The following is a 20,244-nucleotide window of genomic DNA, read 5'->3' as shown; positions in this document are numbered from 1 at the left end:
TTACACTTATTTTGCAGAAAGTTGATGTACTCTGTGGAATTGGAATTAAAAAGGTTGCTTGTGGAACTCAGTTTTCCGTTGCTTTGACCAAGGATGGTCATGTGTATACCTTTGGTCAAGGTAAGGTGTTTTTCAGCTTATATTGCTTGTTTTGTGTATACACATATTATAGAGACATTTGTCTTCTCCTTGTATAGAAGGTGATCTGAATGTTGAATACACATTGTGACCCTCATTCACTCGCTACTTTCTGCTCCTGTTTAACTTTTTTTTAAGGACAGTCTATCCAAAGAGCTATTCTGACCACTTTTTTTCACTATATCCCTTTTCTACTGTAAAGCGATGAGCATAAGCCAAAATGATACTTTCGCTATTGGAATAAATATACACTTAAAAAATATCAGTTTCTTTCTTCCCCCTTCACAAGAAAATAAGGTAGGATCAAGTTCTAATGTCTAATCTTGCATTAAAGCTTCTCATGCCAGAGCTTTCACTCTTGCTAGAAGTGTCCCTTCCCAGATCTCTCCTTTCCTCTTTTCTAACACCTCTGCCATGCTGACACAAATAGTGCCTAGACCACCAGTGCTCTTCCTCGCTCCTCATCCCTTCCAGGGATTGGGGCTGCAGATCTTAGGTAGTGAAGAATTCATAGACACTCAGGCTTCAGATCCTGAGGAGATTCACAACTCAAGCATTCCAAGTGGGATTCCTTGGCAACTGGTTCACTTTCTTAAGTGAGATCGGTTGCTAAGTTGTTGTGACTGAGGGGTTTGGGAGGCAGCTGTGAGAGAGAGGAATAAGTACACCATGACTAAAGTTTTTGGTGTTGAGAGAACATTGATTCCACTGACTTGAGAAATAAATTGGTTTGTGGGAAAAGGGAGGTAAGGAGGTAAGTTTTAGTCATGTTGAATGGGGGCCCTCTGTCCTAGATACATGTATGCAAATGTCTAGCAGGCAATTAAATCTGGAACTCCAGAAAGATTAGTTATAGAGGTGTAGGTTGAGAACATAATTAAATAATGGTAGTTGTTAAAGCCTTATTAGTAGGATCTAAGAAATCCAAGGAGACAGTGTAGACTGGGGGAAAAATAGTAAAATTGTGAGGCATGTGAGCACAGAACGAGGACTCAGGAAAGTTGGATTTGAAAGGAGTAGTAAGAGAGGTAGCTGGTGAGCCAGGGTAGTGTGGACTCTCTGAGGGGCAGAAGAAACTCAGGCTATTATCAGAAGGTTATATGGAGTTCCCATAGGCTGGACTCTGAGAAGCAGCCTCTGTGTTGGGCCATGAGGATCCAACTCATGGCTTTGAGAGTACGGTTTCAGAGCACCATGGAGAGTGGAAGTTAGGCTGCCAGAGGCGGCCATGCCAAATGAGCCTAGAGGGCACTGAGCAGCAGAGATTGGCCACTTGTTAGAAATTAGGCAAAATGAAGAGAGAAGTTGGATGGAAATTTAAGAAAAAGACAGATTGAATGACATCTTTTTTAAAAAGGAAGAAACTTGAAGGCATTTTTTTAACTATGTGCCAGTCCATTCAAACATGAGGATACTAAAGAACCTCTTGGTTTGAAATAAGCTACTGATTTAGATTTAATTTTTTATTTTTATTAATAAGGGGTCTATAGAATTTTATAAAGAAATAGCTTCAAACGTTTTATTTGCTTAGAATCTGGTGTATTTTGTCAGAATAGCAGCTTTTGCCCTAATGAGTTATATGTCATTGCTGTTCCATCATAAGAAGTTAAATGACTGACTAGAAAATGGAAAAGGACTTTGATGTGTCATCCATAACACTTCCTCATTTTTTCAGATCGCTTGATAGGCTTGCCTGAGGGACGTGCCCGCAATCATAATCGGCCACAGCAAATCCCTGTCCTGGCTGGAGTAGTGATTGAAGATGTGGCAGTTGGAGCTGAACACACACTTGCTTTGGCATCAACTGGAGATGTATATGCCTGGGGGAGTAATTCAGAAGGGCAGGTAAATATCTTGCTTGCTGCTATCTCTATTCTAGAAATCTGACAACATTCTTCCTTTGGGAAAGGGATATGATAAGAAATTCAGAGTAATTACTACAATGCTCCAGGCACATCCCTTTGCCATGGGACTGATCATTTTGTGTCTAGTTATGCATCTCTCTTTCTCTCTCTTGATTGCAGCAAATGAAGTATTAGTTTTAAAAACAACAACAGGTTAGGTGTGGTGGCCAGCTTCAGCAACTTAGTGAGACCCTTTCTCAAAATAAAAAATATAAATGACTGGGAATGTAACTCAGTGGTAAAGAGCCCCTGGGTTCAATTTCTAGTATAGACAGACAGATAGATAGACAGACACACGTGTTAACAGCAGCCAGGTCTATAATTCTAATAAATCAGGAGACTGAAGCAGGAGGATCACAAGTTTGAGGACAGCTTGAGCAGCTTAGGGAGACCCCATCTCATAAATACAAAAGGACTGGGGGTATAACTCAGTGGTAGGGTATCTCTGGTTTCCATCTTCAGAACTGCAGAAAACAACAACAAATATCTGGCAGCATAGCAGAGTTAGTGGAGTGATTAATGGTATTAATTGAGCGCACACATGTATGTGTGTCTACACACACTGATAAGTGCCTGGCACATAATATGTAGCACTGTATAAATATTTGCTATCATCATCATTGCTACAGTAATACATGAGATTAAGTCCAGGTCCTGGGAACATCAGTTGATCCCAAAAAAGGAAAGAATGAAACAATAATAATTTTATGTTTTATAATGTGACAGTATATAAAGTATGGGAGGATGTCTTATCATCCTCATTATTCACGAGTGTAAACTGAATCTCTGAGAGATTGAGAAAAGACTCAAAGTTAATGTGTTCAGCTCCACTTCCTTCTATAGGTGGAGCAGAAAGAAACCTAGGTGGGAGATGTCTAAGATGCTTGCTACATCATTGGCTTTCAGCCCCACGTGCAGGACCACCTCTTCTCTCTCCATAGATCCTCTCTGGATTTCATTCCCCTTAGAACCAAGAACCTAAAGTTCAAGGTCTAGTATTGTTCATAGTAGCCTCCATTTGTCCCTTCTGGTCTCCTCATCTCTGCATTAGCAGGTGAGAAAGCTGCTCATCACTGATTACAAGTTGTCTTAATGAGGAGAGAGCTAATGTTGAAGACACCTTTGGGAATTCCCTGGCCAGGTCTCCATGTGATCCTCTATACTCATATTGAGTGCTTAGCTACTATAACACTGGTGCTCTCGTTAGGTCCTAAGAACAGATATCTGGAGATGCATGTATTTTGTATATGTTTATTGTTACACAGACATCAATGTGTTTTAAGTAAAAGCTATAGAAATTATTCTGCTACACATTCCCTTTCCAGAAATGGAATCCATGAATGTATTCAGTCCTTATGACTAATCTACAAGGTTTGGAATGGCCTAGTTGCAGCTTAGTTTTTAGGAAACATTCTGTGCTATGAGAAATGTTATGATAGAGAAAAATCAGAATTTATTTTATTAATGTTGGTGCTTGATGTGATGTTAGCAAATTTCATCATTTAGCAAATTTCATCATCTTAATTTCTTAATCTTCCTCTTTCTAATTGAATCTCTGTATATTTATTATTTACTCTCAGCTTGGCCTCGGCCATACCAACCACGTTCGAGAACCAACTCTGGTAACAGTTCTGCAAGGGAAAAACATTCGGCAGATCTCAGCTGGCCGTTGCCACAGTGCTGCATGGACAGCACCACCTGTCCCACCAAGAGCACCAGGTGAGGGACATAATGGCCATGCTTCTGCAGCTGCTCTTTTAGCAATACCCCCATTGCAGTGTTTATTTGCCAGTCCCAGGCTAAATCCAGCATCTGTCTGCCACCATTAAGCAAGCCTTCACCCTTACAACTAGAGCATTTTTTTGTGCTATCAGAACCATAAATACTTCACAGCTGGCCTTTCTCCTGCTGATTTCAGTATGAAGCTGTTCTTGTCTATAGCTCCAAAAGAAAACATCACTTAGGCAAACAAAAATTTCTGATTTTAGAGAGGCAACTGAGAATTTTTTTTTTTTTACATATAAAAACGTGACAAATAGCTTCCTAAGGCTCACCTTTAGAAATAAAGATTAAAAACCCAGTTAACCATTTGAAACATGATGTCTGGGCATTGGCCCAGCAAATCTAGTTGCTGCCATTTTACTCCATTGTGTAGCAGGACTGGTGGGCATGTTTTAAGTTTTTGTTTTGTTGTTTGTTTTATTTTATTATAAAATCCTTACAGATCTACAAAAAGTCTTTAAAATATAATGTGTATTTGTGTGCTTAACAACCAACTATGGGGGCTGAGGTTGTAGTTCAGTAGTAGAGTGCTTGCAGCATGTGTGAGGCACTGAGTTTGATTCTCAGCACTTCATGTAAATAAATAAATAAAAATAAAGGTCCGTTGACAATGAAAAAAAGAAAAAAACAGCCAACTGTGGTCACTTTTTGGTTAGATCCATTCTTTCATCCCACATAAATGAGTCTTTACCTTAATTGTACTTTATCTTTCTTACACATGTCTTCATATTTGGGTTGTTTCTTATTCAGGCCCCCAAGCTTTTTGTTTCTACTATCCTTTGGTGTCTATGGCACTAGAATTTCATAAGCAACTTTGTGCCTAAGAGCATAAAACTCTCTTCTCTTTTTGCTAATCTCTCTACCTCTTGGCCACAGGTCCTTGGGGAAGACTTCTCATAGAGATTGTTCTCTCTTAAATACCCTAAGATCAAGGTGGGGCTGACTACAAAGTAGATAAAAACAAGTAGGAGATGGTTTCTAGTTAACAGAATCCAGAGTGATCAGTGCTGCCTTGCACTGACCAGTCCTCAGAAACTTTCAGCTTCCAGAAGGATTTACTTCCATTTCAGGTCAGAGACTACAGTATAGCAGTTAATTTAGGTTTAGACTCAGGGACCACATTGCAAGGTCTAAGTTCTGGCTCCAGCACACATGATCTGAGTAACCTTGAGCCTATTTCTTATCTGTAATATAGCGCCTATTGCAAAGAGCCATTGGAGTAAATGAACCAATTCATGTAAAGATGAGAGAATAGTGCCAGGTACATAGAAAGTATTCAAGAAATGTTAGCCTTTATTAAGAGGAGTAATAATACCTCTGGGAATCAAGCTGTACAAATCTTCATGTACAGGAAACTCAAGTAAGTTGAGTATCTTGTTTTTAGTCCTTTATGTGCATTCATAAGCGGGTAGGTGAGGATGCAGTCCTATAATTTCCTTTGTGTAATGAAAAACCTTCATGAATCATGTAGCCTTTTATTCTGTGAAGGGCATTTTCTCTGAGATCCCTAGGGAGTGTGAGAGGTGGAGATGGCTGTGTCACCTTGCCCATTTCCATTTTCCAGTACTGCCTACCTGGTCCTCATCTACACCCTTCATTATTATGAAGATGACAATTATTGAACAAGAAAGGAAGAATTTGACTTCCTCCCGCCCTCCTCCTTTCCTGCCTTTAGAACTAAGTCCCATTATTCATTCGGAACCTAAATTTCAGAAGATCAGGTTTCCATAATAATAAGATTTTTAAAGTTTTAAAAACCAACATAAGTGGATCAAAAAAATTAAGGTGAATTAATGAATAGAGGAATAGATACATAGATACATAGCAAAATACTAACTATAGAATTTAGGTAGTGAAAATGGTTATCCATTGCATAATTATCTCAAGTTCTCTGTGCATTTGAAAATTTTCAAAATACTGAAAATAAAAGTAATGCATTTTCCTTTATGTGCTTGTTTGCTCTCCGGGCAGGTGTGTCAGTACCTCTGCAGTTGGGCCTTCCTGATGCAGTGCCCCCGCAATATGGGGCCCTGAGAGAGGTGAGCATCCACACTGTGCGGGCCAGGCTCCGGCTGCTTTACCACTTCTCGGACCTCATGTACTCATCCTGGAGGCTACTGAATCTCAGCCCTAACAACCAGGTAACATGCTAGATGGGAAAGCAATGCCCATGATGGGCTTGGCAGAACCTTTCTTTTGGCCTTTGGAAATTATGACATGGCTAATACTTCCTTTACTCTTTAATCCAAAAGAAGCAGAAAAGACAACAATTCTAGTCCCATTTTGTGGCTGGTTTATTAGGGATAGTCCAGATATTGGTGGTTGTGCTGCTAGACACAAAGTGGCTTTCCTCCTGTGTTTGGTTTGTCCACAACTTGAGGAAGTATGAATGACTAAGCATGTCATGTATTTTCTACAAAGTCAAGTGGATAACTTAAGTTCACAAAGCTCTTGGGCCATGGTCAAAGTTGTATCAAATGAAATCTGAGAAGTTTAGCAGACTTCTTTCTTTCCTTATGAATGAGCATTCTGGGTCCTGTGGAGGGAAAGTGGGGGAAATAGAGTAAATTTGGCTGATGTCTGTTCACTAATTTAGAAAGAAAGGAAAGAAAGCTGACTTTATTTAATATATAGGCATGTCTGCCAAAATGTGTATCAATTTGTAAAACTATTAGTCAGAAACCTTTGGGTGACCAGTGTTAGAGCATATATGAGAGGTTTGACAGATCACTGTTAAAAGTAATCAGCCAATCAGCAGAATACTGTATAGCACTAAATGGACTGTTTATATGTAGGTTGTATATAGGTAGAGAAATGTTAAGTGAGAAAAGCAACTGAAAATTATATGTAAACACGTATGGAACTGGGAAGAAATAGTGGCAGTAGGGTTATTTGGAAGGATTATGTATGATTTACACATTTATTTGTGTGCTTTTCTGTAGTTTCTAAGTTTTTTTAAAAATGCTAATCATAATATTTTATCAGAAAAAATGTTTGAAATGGCACTTACAGTTATAATACCCAGGTTTATGTTTTTAAACGGCATTTCAAAAAGAATTTATGTTCTAAAAGTGAGAAATAAGACATCATTTCTGATTACCTTATTTTTTGTTACAGAATAGCACATCTCATTATAATGCTGGAACTTGGGGCATTGTACAGGGACAGCTGCGGCCTTTGTTAGCTCCAAGAGTCTACACTCTTCCAATGGTGCGCTCCATAGGAAAAACTATGGTTCAAGGCAAAAACTATGGACCGCAAATTACCGTGAAGAGAATATCAACCAGGTTGGCATATGTGTGTGTAATTCACTAACCAGCTGGAATTTTTTTAGATAAATGTTACTACTAACTAATCTCTGTGAGGCTTAGTTTCCTCACTTATAAAGGATAGTAGTAATATGTTAGTTCCTGAGGGGGGTCACAATGGACACAGCACAGTTTTGGGCTGCTGTCAAGCATACGTATTCATAGACTGATGGGCAGATACCATCAGGGATCTTTGTGATGATCTGGGGAAGTTGGGGAGTCATATTTCATTCCCTTCTGCCTTTTTTTTTAAAAAGAGGACGGAAATGTAAGCCCATCTTCGTTCAAATAGCAAGACAAGTGGTTAAGCTGAATGCTTCAGACCTCCGTTTGCCCTCCCGAGCATGGAAGGTTAAGCTGGTCGGAGAAGGGGCTGATGATGCTGGAGGAGTGTTTGATGACACCATCACAGAGATGTGCCAGGTGTGTCCATGCAGTGTCCCTGCCAAGTTGCCACTCCATTAGTGGTTCTCTTACTGTTTCCAGTGATCACTCTGTCAAGCATGTTTTTATAAATGTAGCAAGAATGCATTTGTGAGCCTCATATAAAGTTATACTGTTAGTGCTGGACAGATATATTAAGCAAGGATTTGGGAAATGCTTCCTGAAGATACCTTACTGCAAAAAGTGTTAATGCTTCACCATCTACCAATGACTCACCATCTGTTATGCTATAATATTGGCAGAGGAAACAACAATGACTCATAAGTACCTTTGTATAACAAACAAATCTGGGACCACCCATGTGCTTTCTGATTTATTCTGGTGCTTTTAGAACAAAGTAGAATTGCCAGGCTCCAGGGGAGTTAGAAAAATAAGTGTTAAGTGTTTAAGCCAGTTCCCATTTTAGGAGCCACACTGGCAGCTTTTCTTCTAGATCAGCTTTGTCTAATATTGGGATTTTTCTGAAAAATCCTATGACTAGAATAAAACTTGGCTATCATTTATTGAGTCTATTTGAAATTTTAGCACACTGTGCTCACAGATACTAGATGGACTTTCTCATCCTGGTTCTTGAAACAGAGAGAGATTTTCCACATGGAAGATTTTCTAATCTTATTTAAAACGAAAACCAGAAAATTAAGTACAGAGATGGCATTATAAATTCCTCAAAATATTCTTTTTTTCAGGATGGTCTTGAATATAATTCATATTCTCTTGATGCGTTTGATGATTATTTCTTAACAAAATATTTTTCTTTCCTCTATAGGAACTTGAAACTGGGATAGTTGACCTTCTTATACCGTCTCCTAATGCCACCGCAGAAGTGGGTTATAATAGGGATAGGTAAGGCCGTCAGCAAGTATTTATTGAATGTCAAAAATAACAACAACAACGGCTCACATTTATTGAGAGCTTCCTATGTACCAGGCACTGTTCTAAGTGCTTCACATGTATTATCCCATTGAATCATTATAACCCTAAAGACTAGATACTTTCATTATCCCCTCATCAGATAAGGAGACAGACATTTCACCATGACTTGGTATTTAATTATGGGACCAACTCAATGGTAATACAGAGGAGAAAGGTAATTTAGAATTGATTATAAAACTTGACTTATTTTATGTTTCTGAAGGCTTACATGATTTCCCTTTATTGAATTTTTTGAAGTCATCAAAAAGCTTTATTATACTATCAAGTCACAGACTTGGTATTTTGCAATTGCAGTCTATCCTTATGAATGCAAAATTTTAAATTTTGAATCCTACTTCATTGACTTGTAAATAATAAATGAAATGATTATAGGAAGTAGGGCATTCTGGAGCAGGTAGGCCAAGGATCACAAGGCTATTTACTTTACCCTTTTATAGTTGTTCTAAAAATAACTAAAAATATGGTCCCCATGCTGTCTAAAACAGTAGCCTTTTTTCATGTGTTTCTGTTGAGTACTCAAAAGTGGTTAGACTTGCTAAAGAACTGAATCTTAAATTTCATTTAGTAATTTGTTATTTCTTTTTATTAGTGCATTAGAATTACACATAATAATGGAATTCATCATTACATATTTGTACCTGCACATAATAATATAATTTGGTCAGTTTCATTCCCCAGGACCTTCCCTTTCCCTTTCCTCCTCCTCTTCTTCTGTTCTCCTGATCTCCCTTCTATTTTTATGATATTTAGTGAATTTAAATAGTCACATGTAGTTAATGACTACTATATTCAACAACATAGATCTAATCTAATGTTGGAGCTGCTGTTTGAAATTTCTGTTGGAATTTTAAATTTTTCCTTCTCTTCTTTAGGTTCCTATTTAACCCTTCTGCTTGTCTCGATGAACACTTAATGCAGTTTAAGTTCTTGGGAATTTTAATGGGAGTTGCTATTCGTACAAAGAAACCTCTGGACCTCCACTTGGCCCCTCTGGTGTGGAAGCAGCTGTGCTGTGTCCCGCTCACCCTGGAGGACCTAGAGGAGGTGGATCTGCTCTATGTGCAGACCCTCAACAGCATTCTTCACATTGAAGACAGTGGCATTACTGAGGAAAGTTTTCATGAGGTGAATACTGGCCTGTCATGTTTCTGCTGGTGTTAACTTACTGTATACACAGACAAGTGTTTTCTGTGTAGAACCAGGTATAGTCCTCCTCTTGATGTCAGGCTGGCCCCATGGCTGCTCTTAGCAGCTCAACCCCAGCAGTCTCAATAGCTGCTAAGAGTAGAGTTGGCTCCAGCCCCCAGCTTCTACTCCTTCCATTCTAATGTATTTTTTGTCTATGAGAGTAGAGAACCAAGGGGACCAAGGTGGAGAGAGAGGCTTGGTTGATCAGGTCCAACACACCTGGTTTGGGGCAGAGAGATTTGACTTTATTTTAGCTATAGCCAGATGAGTCATCACATTCTTGCTGATTAAGTAGCCTGATCAGTCAGACCTATCTTGTTTGCTTTGTTTTTATCCTTAAAAAATCTTGACTATTACTGTTGTGCAATATATATCTGTGACACACTTTTTTTTTTTTTTTTTTTGGTACTGGGGATTGAACTAAGGGGCACTTGACCACTGAGCCACATCCCCAGCCCTATTTTGTATTTTATTTAGAGACAGGGTCTCACTGAGTTGCTTAGCACCTCACTTTTGCTGATGCTGGCTTTGAACTTGCAATCCTACTGCCTCAGCCTCCCGAGCTGCTGGTATTACAGGCATGTGCCACCACGCCTGGCATTTGTGACATACTTTTTGTTGACATATTTGCCAAGTAATAAAATTATTTTTATTTTTCTTTTTAGATGATTCCTCTTGATTCTTTTGTTGGCCAGAGTGCTGATGGCAAAATGGTTCCTATAATCCCTGGTGGAAATAGTATCCCACTCACATTTTCCAATAGGAAGGAGTATGTGGAGAGGGCCATTGAATATAGACTTCATGAGATGGACCGGCAGGTGAGCTGAAATCTTGCAGGAGGAGCATATGAATGCTTGGGTTTATCTTTGAATGAGAGCTGATGGGTTACTACCATATTGGGGCATATGTATTTACTGCTTTGATGTATTTGTACCTGTGTTTCAGACCATATTCAGAGAATTCTCAGGCCCAATATGTGGGTCTCCTGTCTCCTTGCTCAAGGCCTTCAATCAGCTCTGAATTGGTCATTGGTTGGAGTGAGGCCAAGCTTTTAAAACCCTGTCATTCAAACCTTGTCTTTTCACTCTTCCTCAGTTTAGTGTATCTACATATCCACTGCTTCCCACCCCAGCCCCCGTGCCCCCAATTCTGGCTGGGTCAGTCAACCCCTAAACACTAGTCTTACAATCCAATAGCATGCCTCTTTCCCTCTTCTCTGCAATCCTTTAAGCCCCAACTAGGAATTTATTTCCTCCAAGATTTGCTTTCCTCTGGGTCCCTAATCTGTAAGACTTTTTTCTGTACTTTGAAATCTCTTAAGATATACCACATACTTTTATGTGATGGTCTAAGAACTAAACCATAGAGTTTGGGTCTTATTTCTTTATTTTTTTATTTAAGACTTTGAATGAAGAATGTGTTTTCTATTTCATTTATCTTTTTTCTGTTCCTTTTATACATAAGTAAGCATTTAATAAATGATGGGAGTATGAAAGAGTAACCATAGAAATGAATACTGTGCCCAAGAATAGTTTTTTTTTGGTAATATAACCATTAATAACCATTTCAGTAATACTTATTTTCAGAATATATTGGGGTCTTCATGAGAACTGGACCCAAGCTCTGTGGCCGTCAAGGTTTAGTAATTTGAAGTATACATATTCCATACCCTTTAATCCTGGCTGCTGCTTTGACTTTGGCTTTGGGCCAAGTCCAGTCAGAAAAGTATCTCTCTTAGCTTACTGAAGGTGGAGTCTGTCAGTGATGCTAGTTACATAGCTAGGACTTAGGTTTTATCTTCGGTTTGTGAATGTTTTTAATCTTCAGAGAATAACTCACTAAAAATATATTGATTACCTCCACACCAGGAATGGTGCCAGACACCCTTTTTTTTGTGTGTGTAGTTTTTCCCATGGTTACTCTGTGAACTAAGAATTACTATTGATGTTTCACAAAAGAAAGGACAAATCAGAGAAGAGGTGGTGTGCCCATAGCAGAGCTGGGATCCCGAGCCAGGCTTCACTCTAGTTGTCTAGGTTCTTCCACTAGCCACTAGGGTCAGATTGATGTTCCACTTCCTTTCAGCCATGTTCTGCCATGCCCTGGCCTTTTCCTTCTCTTTTTCTCAGTAATAAGGCCTTTTCCTCTTCATCTCTTGGAACTGAATGTCTTCCCATAATTGTCCCCAGTTATCCCCCTGCCACCTCCAGGCAACCAGCCCCATCTCTTAGTATTATTTTTTCCAGTTTTTATTTTGTATGGTACCAGGCATGACTGCTTGGTTTGACATGCTTTGGCTTAGGATATTTCTTGTAGATGGCCACCACTGCCAATCCCTGTTCCTCAGTCCTGGGTACAACAACCCCAGTACCATTATAACCCTAGGGCCTTCCCCAACATGTGGTTCCTATTCACATTCTTAGAAGTTTTGTTGATTATTGGAGGTGATTTTCAGTTGGACAAGAGAGAAGAATATATGAAACAGACCTTGAACTGTAAAGAGTTGTGTTTAGAGTACACACTACTGTACAACCTTAGAGGAGACATTTTTCTAAGCAGATATTTGGGGCAGACCCTGGCAACTTCTTCCTTGGCCTTGCCTAGCCAGACCATGCTCAGCACTGTGCTGAGAGGACCAAAATCGTATGATTACGTAAACATTAGTATGAGCCACAAGGCTTCCTTGTAGTTTAAACCTTCATTAGAGTCATGTTGGTAACAGTATTGTCTCACTTTTCACATGACAAGATTAAAATGATAGAGTTAGCAAGTAGTAGATCTGGGATTTAGAATTCAAGGTTCCCAACTAAATTCTTTGTCTTTACCAACTTCCTATATTTATTTTATTCTTTGTGCTTTTCTTCTTAACAGTGAGCACAAATAATTTTTATAAGAAGGATATAACTATTTTTTTTCCTTTTGGTAGTGCAAGGGATTGAACCTGGGAACATTCTACCATTGAACTACATCCATACCCCTTTTCTTTTTTCTTTCTTTCTTGGTACCAGGGGTGCTTAACCACTGAGCCACATCCCAGCCCTCTTTTGTATTTTATTTAGAAACAAGGCCTTGCTGAGTTGTTTAGGATCACTGTGTTGCTGAGGCTGGCTTTTGAACTTGTGATCCTCCTGCCTCTGCCACCTGAGCTGCTGGGATTACAGGTGTGCCCCGCACCTTCATTTTGCTTTGAGATAGGGTTCTCACTAAGTTGCCAAGGCTGGCCTTGAGCTTATGATTCTCCTGCCTCAACCTGCTGAGTTACTGAGGGAATACAGGCATGTACCACCACACCTAGATAGGATATAAGTATTTTCAAAAGAACAATACAGCTGGGTGAAGTGGGGGACAACTATAATCCCAATGACTCAGGAGGCTGAGGTAAAAGGATGACAAGTTGGAGGCCAGTCTGGACAATGTAGCAAGACCATGTCTCAAAATAAAATGAAAAAAGACTTGGGATATAACTCAGTGATAGAGTGCTTGCCTAACATGCATGAGGCCCTGGGTTTGATCCCTAGTAGCACACACAAAAACACACGCACACACACACAAAAGTTTATATATATGTGTGTGTTTGTATGATGTATATATTACAAATTAGTGTACAGCTACATGAGTCTTCTAAGAGCTTCTTTCGTTGATGAAATTCAACGCCCACACATAGCACAGTTTAACACTATACAGCCATGTGTAACCAGGAATATGAGTAAGTGGCCATTGGGAGTATGCTGGGTTTTGTGGGGAGAAGGAGGCAGGTTCCTAAGAAGAAGTATAGAGTCCCAGAGCAGGGTAGGCTCTAACAAGGGTGGTCCTGTTCACAGGCCTCGGGGTCTAGGGAGCAGACGAACAGGCAGCAGTGCCCAGCCCAGTTGGGTCACCGTGGGCACGCATCTTCTTACACATACACATGTTAAAATGAACACCCTCTCCCGGGAGCAGGTGGCTGCAGTCCGAGAAGGGATGTCCTGGATTGTCCCTGTGCCACTGCTGTCCCTTCTCACAGCGAAGCAGCTGGAGCAGATGGTATGCGGGATGCCCGAGATCTCTGTTGAGGTCTTGAAGAAGGTGGTGCGGTACCGTGAGGTGGATGAGCAGCACCAGCTGGTGCAGTGGTTCTGGCACACGCTGGAGGAGTTCTCCAACGAGGAGAGGGTGCTCTTCATGCGGTTCGTGTCTGGACGCTCTCGACTTCCAGCCAACACTGCTGACATTTCTCAGAGGTTTCAAATCATGAAGGTTGATAGGGTAAGTGAGCTAGTCTTCTTTCCTTTGTAATGTCTGCCTGCATTTCTTGGTTTTTGCTTGCATGTTGGGAAAACCAACAGGCCTGCTGATTTAGGCTTTAATCTTTGTGATATCTAGATTTTTAAAATATCAAGCAGTAAAACTTGTTCAGTAACATCACTTAGCTTTTGTGGAAAAGTTCTAAATTGATATAGAAAGCATACTGCAAGCAACAACCTTCCTGAATCTTCCAGCATCTTTCCAAGTTAAATCTAAACTTGGCAGAAGGATTATCGTGTTGCCTCTGTGTCTTATTCTCTATGCTTTTTAATTGTGGAATTTGTATGCCTGGTGTGTGTATGCCACAGTAGGGACCCAAAGATACCAGGAACAGCACTAACATGCTCTGTACTTCCTGGTGTGATGTGCATTGTGGGGCAAGTGGTGCTGGTTCTCTGTGGCCTAATGAAGTGCTCCACCCACAGAGCCCCAACACAGCTGCACTTTGGATGGTGGCTTACTTAGCATAAAAGGGCTTTGAGTCTGAAGTGCATACTGCTGTCAGAATCATCTTTCTCAAGCATCCATTTGACCACACCACTCTCCTTTCAGACCTATCAGGGGCCTCTGCATTGACTAAAGAATATATGCCAGCAGTCTTAGTTGCCTTAAACACTTCCACAGTCTGGGGTCTTTTCCCCACCTTCTAGAGTCACCTCTTTACACTTACTGCATTCTGGCCATAAATGGGTTGCTTTCCTTTCTCCCTAGAAGACTATGCTGTTTTTAAACTTTTGTGGTTTTGTGTTGACTCCTTAGTAAGTTCTCCTTCACAGTGCTTTTCATGTATGCTTGGAAGCACTTATTTGTCCATTAAGTACAATGCCTGTGCTGTCTCCTCCAGGAAGCCTTCCCAGATGTTTTCATGTGTCCCTGCTCCATGCCTGAAGGCAGACCTAGTTAGAGCTCCTTCTCTTGGCTTTCCAAGCATTTGGTACACCCTGTGAGCCCAGCACATATTTTACTAAACTGGGAGTGGGTGTTCCCTCTGACTCCACCACACTCTTTCCAAGCCCTCCCTATGTAGGAATGGGCAGTCTCTGAGCAGGGCACATGGTATTTGATCAGAAGTGTTAAGGTAAGTGGGATCTCTTTACAGAAGGCCCTTCTTCCAGTTTCACCTTTCTGATGTTTTTCCAGCAACTGTTCATGGAAGTTGCTGTAGCCAAAGCTATGCCTCTCCTGTTGCTTTTTGAAGCTGCAGGCCTGTACTTTGCTCCTGGACTAGGCTCACCGGAGATGCCATATGCAGAAACAGTTTTGAAAAGAGCTTTTCCATAAATTTTCTGCTTGACTAGCCAGAAACTATAAGTTGTGAAACTGTCTCCTTGCTTCAGTGTGGTGGAGAGGAGGAAATGGTTCCCTTCTGTTTAACTCTGAAAACAACCCTTGCCTTATGTCTGTCTGTGCTGAGCTGTTCCTGCCACCCCAGGAGTTAATCCACCACTAATCCAAGGCCCATTTGTGGAAAGCAACAATAAGCTCTGGGGGTTGTCAGCCTCAGAAACTGACCGCTTTGGCTATTTCCTTTGTAGCTTTTAGATAATTTTTCCAGTATCACATTTAAGTAATCAGAGCCATCTGGTGGTGCTTCCCTTCCTTGCTGTTTTCAGTTTTTCTGCACTAGAGCTCTCTGTCATCACTGGCTCTGGTACATTTAGGCTCTGCCCCCACTTACCTCCCACTGCTTTGAAATGCAGCCCAACTGAGTGTGGGACTGAGAAGAGAGCTGATTTCAAAAGGAGGCGGGGCAAGAAAGAGAGGGCAGATTCTTTTTGTAAAACTTAATTTTTAAAAAATTTATTACAGTGTCACATCATTATCAACCTTAATAGATAGTTTGCAAAGTTATTGTTTGCCAGGAGGGACAGGGAACATACATACTTGTCTCTCCAGTAATAGCCATTTTCACCTTTGTGTAATTCTTCCTAGTCTTGGCCTCAGTTATACACATTTTTGAATGAGGTGTCTAGAATTTTTGTGTTCTCTGTTTTTTTAAAAAAAATCTCATAATCTGTTCCAAGCACTCTTCTGGTTTGCTGTTGTCATGAGTATCATTTTAAATGACTGCATCACCATCAGTTAAGTGCATGCACTGGGCTTTAACTGCTCCTCCCTCATCTGGGCTGAGTACTGGGATTGATGGCCAGTGAAGAATGTAGAATGCACCCTGGGAGTACAGGGAAAGAAGCAGGGGGCACTGGTGGTTCCCACAGCCAGTTACACCACACACTTGCTCCTTTCACTTCACATTTTGTGCTGAGGAATCCCTGCGGCTGGCTTCAGTTCTGCCCCCTCTCGGTGGACAGGAACGAATCTGGCTACACTCTTACTCCATGCCAGCCACTGTGCAAAGTATGTTTTCTCGAACAGTCCTGCCAGAGCTTATTGTTGCTTTCCACAAATGGGCCTTGGAGGAGGTGAGAAGAGGAAGGAAGTGTCTTCACCAAAAGCCTCCAGAGCTACAGGAAGGCAGAGCCTGTGCCTATTCTGCCTTGGCTTAGTCTCTGCCTTTCACTTGAAGTGTCCATGCAGTCATGCCTATGTGCCTTTGGGGTGGTGGTAATGGGCAGCCCCCCTCCTCCTCCTGACGTCCTGCTGCCCACAGTCATGGCTCTGGGTCTATCTCTCTGCAGCCTTACGACAGTCTGCCTACCTCACAGACGTGCTTCTTCCAGCTGAGGCTGCCCCCCTACTCCAGTCAGCTGGTCATGGCTGAGCGCCTGCGATATGCCATTAACAACTGCCGCTCGATCGACATGGACAACTACATGCTCTCAAGAAACGTGGACAACACCGAGGGCTCTGACACTGACTACTGAACGACCGTGGGTGCTGTCACCCCCTCCTTTTTCTCAATAATGCTCACTTCCAATTTGATGTTGATATACTTTTATGGTAACTAAATAGATGTTTTAGGATCATAAACCGACATTATAAACAGTGGCCACATTTAGTTACTCTAAATTTAACAAAGAAATTAGATGTTTTTATTTTTCTGTGATTGTACAAAAACAAAACAAAAGCGAAGTCCTCTCAGTCAGGTTTTTCCCTCCATATTTTTGGTCACTTTTGATAGGTTTGCATGGAACCATTTTGGTGCATTTTTAGTTGGGAATGATACCTTTTTGTAAACCCACCCAGTGAACATGAAATTGTACATTGTGTATAATTGTTCATTAGAAGGACAGTTTTACATGAATATTCACATATTTATTTTGTTTTAATTTGAATTGCCTGTGCAGGGTTCCTTATGCAGAGAAATAAAGCAGATTCAAAAATCAGAACTTGGACTTCTTTTGTTGCTTCTGGTGGAGCTGCAACCTATGAGTTGCCGGCAAGGTAGACATCAGCCTAGAAGGACTAGGAGCTTTAGTTTAGGTCACTCTCGCTTTTTGACTAATTCAGAAATATTTCTTCACATTTAGAGGGGGCTTCACCTGGAAATGACATTGCAGAAGATTGATATGATAGGAGCCAGGGTTCAGACACCCTCTTTGCATTTGTTCTTCTGTCATCCTGGGTCTCTCTCACTTGTTCCCTCACCCAGGGCACTTGTGTCAGCCACTGGTTCAGCCTCTTGGCACCACCCCTCCTCCTCTGAAGAGGCAGCACACATTGTATGCAGCTCCACCAGCCAACACTACATGGTGCTGGCCCTACCTGCGAAGAGCTGGAGAAGACAGAATGAGCAAGTGATGGCATTAAAGAACAGGATAGTTTAAAACAACTTGTCACTCTGCCAGGAGAGCAGCCAAGTGAGAGGCAGTACAAGACCGCTGTCACTGGAAGGCATACTGTGGATGAGTAAATGAATGTGGATTGAATGTGAGGAGGAGTACGCAGCTTTCACATCCTTGGGGAGTTGTTCAGGGGACTAGGGAAGAGCCACACTTCATACTTGGACCCAGCCCGTGTGATTCCTCTGTGATGTGTTTGTGCATTCAGGAATGACAGAATGAGTGTGTGTTCTGGGGTAAGAGCCATCTTGAGAGCAGCTGTGAGGCTCTATGAGGCTCTAGCTGCCAGAACATGAGCAGGAAGAGGCAAAGACTGGGCGACTTGTCTCCTCTACTGACGCAGGTCCGTGCCAGAAGCTGCTTCCAGTGGACTTCATGGCCAGGATCTTTGTCGACAGCGTACTCCAGTGAGGTGCCAGGCAAAGAGCCTTGTAGGCAGAGGTATTCCACAAGAAAGGTAGAAGGTGTTTGTTTGTTTTCCAAAGAAAAAGTAGAAGAAACATGTTTTTGCCAGCTAAGATAATCTGGTTAATGGCTTTTGCCCAGTGAGAAGACTTAACATGAGAATGATGACGTTTTTGTTTCACTGGAAAAAAAAAAAAAAAAAAAAGGCTTCAGTTGGAATTGGGTCTCAGAGGAGACCACAGCATCTGGGGAACCCCAGGGTGTTCTGGGTAGCGACAAGCCCTTAATTTTGTAAGTTGGGTTAATAGCAGGGTTGAAGGGCTCTGAGCTTGAAGCACTCTCTCTGGGGTGGGGGACATTGCCTAGTCTGCTGGGCCAGAGAGAGTTTCTCTAAGAGAGGCCTCTGCTGCTGAGGTCTTGAACAAAGCCAGGAGGGCTGCTTCCTAATGATAAGTGACTGCCCCTCTTGCTGAGTTGACTGAAGGTATGCAAAGCTAAAGGATATGGCTACAGATTCCAGGGTTATTTCAAGTGAAAATAGTGCTTCTACCTTTGTGAAACTTTGACCTTTGCTGCCACCAGTAGGTGGCCCTGATGAGTCCTGGTTCCTGGGTTAGGCCTAACAGACTGCTTCTGAGGAGGTTTGACCCCTGAGGGTTTTATAATATGCTGTTTCTCTGCTGGAAAGCAATTGTTATTCCTTCCTTCTGTTGACTATTGAGAACTTCAGGTGTGTTGAGGGGTGGGGGGGCCGGGGGAGTCCCTCCTCTGAGGATCCTGATAGCCCTCTGAGGGCCTCTTGTAGGTGTTTTTCGTAGTCCATGCCCTGTAGAGACTTGGATGGTTTATTGTTTGCTGACCTCACTGAGTGAACAAATACTTGCAGTTTGCTTATTTTTTGTTGTAGATGGACACAATACCTTTATTTTTTTTAATTTATTTTTAATGTGGTGCTGAGGATTGAACCCAGGGCCTCGCATGTGCTAGGCAAGCACTGTACCGCTGAGCCACAATTCCAGCCCGTTTGTTTTGGTTTTGACCCTTAAGTTTTCAAGAAAAGTTTGACCCCCTGCTTTTAGAATTTAAGATTTCCCCAGATACTTCTCAAGGTTTGGCTTTGTAATGGGCCTCCTAGCTTTGTGGCCTTTGCCAATGACAGCTACATCTGGTGAGCCTAGTTTTTAGCCCCCCCCCCTTTTTTCTGATTTTAGTCCTTTTTTAAATTATTTATTCCAATTAGTTAAACATGACAGTAGAATGCATTTTGAACATCATACATAAATGGAGTATAACTTCGTGTTCTTCTGTATATGATGTAGATGACACTGGTTGTGTAATCATGTACACACATAGGGTAATAATGCCCGATTAACCCCATGCCCCCTCCCATCCCTTCACTCCCCTTTGTCTAACCCAAAGTACTTCTCTATTCTTCCCTAGCCCCCACCCCTTTATTGTGAATTAACATCTGCAAATCAGAGAAAACATTCAGCCTCTGGTTCTTTGGGATTGGCTTATTTCACTTAGCATGATATGCTTTTGCTAAGAAGCTAAAAGTATGTGTTGGACATGAATCCTAAACCTGGAAGGGAGGTCTCTAATGGTCACATGATCTCTTTTACAGGATGGAAATCCAAGGCCAGGAGAGGGAAAGCACTCAATCAGGTGCAGCAGCCCACCAACAGCATACTGGGTTAGATCCTAGAAGGCTCAGTCAGCTCCCTCCCAACATTTAGCCTGTGCAGAAACAGGCACATACCTTGCACAAAAAACCTCCAAGCATCACCTCCCATTTCCTGGGGACTCTGGAACACCTGACCCAAGTGAATGTGGCCTGATCTTTCTGCTAGCCTGAGAGTCCTATGCACACCAGGCAGCATGATGTGTTTGACTGGGCAGCTTCCAACTAGGGAGCAGCATCCTACTCAAGTGCTGACGTGTCATTCTTAGCTTTCCCTGCATGTGACCTTGGCTACCTTGACCAAAACAGAGTGAAAAGATTTGACATTCCAGGAACTAGGGAAAGTCTTAGCCTTATTAATAAGAGTCTAGGAGGGCACACGTGGCCTACTTCTAGGTGGCTCTTGAATACCATCAGGCTCTCATCTGCCCAGCTTA

At 41.6% G+C, this 20,244-nt stretch overlaps 1 protein-coding gene across 5 annotated transcripts in view; it reads left to right on the top strand.

Annotated features, from left to right (window-relative positions):
- Herc1 (HECT and RLD domain containing E3 ubiquitin protein ligase family member 1) overlaps window positions 1-17,268 on the top strand; it is a 185,032-nt gene extending 167,764 nt beyond the window's left edge. For all 5 annotated transcript variants that reach the window (XM_076850910.2, XM_076850909.2, XM_076850908.2 and 2 more), the window contains exons 68-78: window positions 18-120; window positions 1,814-1,983; window positions 3,623-3,761; window positions 5,796-5,965; window positions 6,942-7,111; window positions 7,390-7,555; window positions 8,343-8,419; window positions 9,382-9,634; window positions 10,363-10,515; window positions 13,637-13,942; window positions 16,618-17,268. In XM_076850910.2, coding sequence (XP_076707025.1) covers window positions 18-120; window positions 1,814-1,983; window positions 3,623-3,761; window positions 5,796-5,965; window positions 6,942-7,111; window positions 7,390-7,555; window positions 8,343-8,419; window positions 9,382-9,634; window positions 10,363-10,515; window positions 13,637-13,942; window positions 16,618-16,803 — 1,893 coding nt within the window. In that variant the 3' untranslated portion in view covers window positions 16,804-17,268. The remainder of the gene's footprint in view (window positions 1-17; window positions 121-1,813; window positions 1,984-3,622; window positions 3,762-5,795; window positions 5,966-6,941; window positions 7,112-7,389; window positions 7,556-8,342; window positions 8,420-9,381; window positions 9,635-10,362; window positions 10,516-13,636; window positions 13,943-16,617) is intronic.
- The last annotated feature ends 2,976 nt before the right edge of the window (window positions 17,269-20,244 follow it).

Source organism: Callospermophilus lateralis, chromosome 3 (assembly GCF_048772815.1).
Source record: "Callospermophilus lateralis isolate mCalLat2 chromosome 3, mCalLat2.hap1, whole genome shotgun sequence".
Taxonomy (NCBI): domain Eukaryota; kingdom Metazoa; phylum Chordata; class Mammalia; order Rodentia; family Sciuridae; genus Callospermophilus; species Callospermophilus lateralis.
Note: the sequence above shows the minus strand (reverse complement) of the source record. Positions and strands in the feature narration are given on the sequence as shown.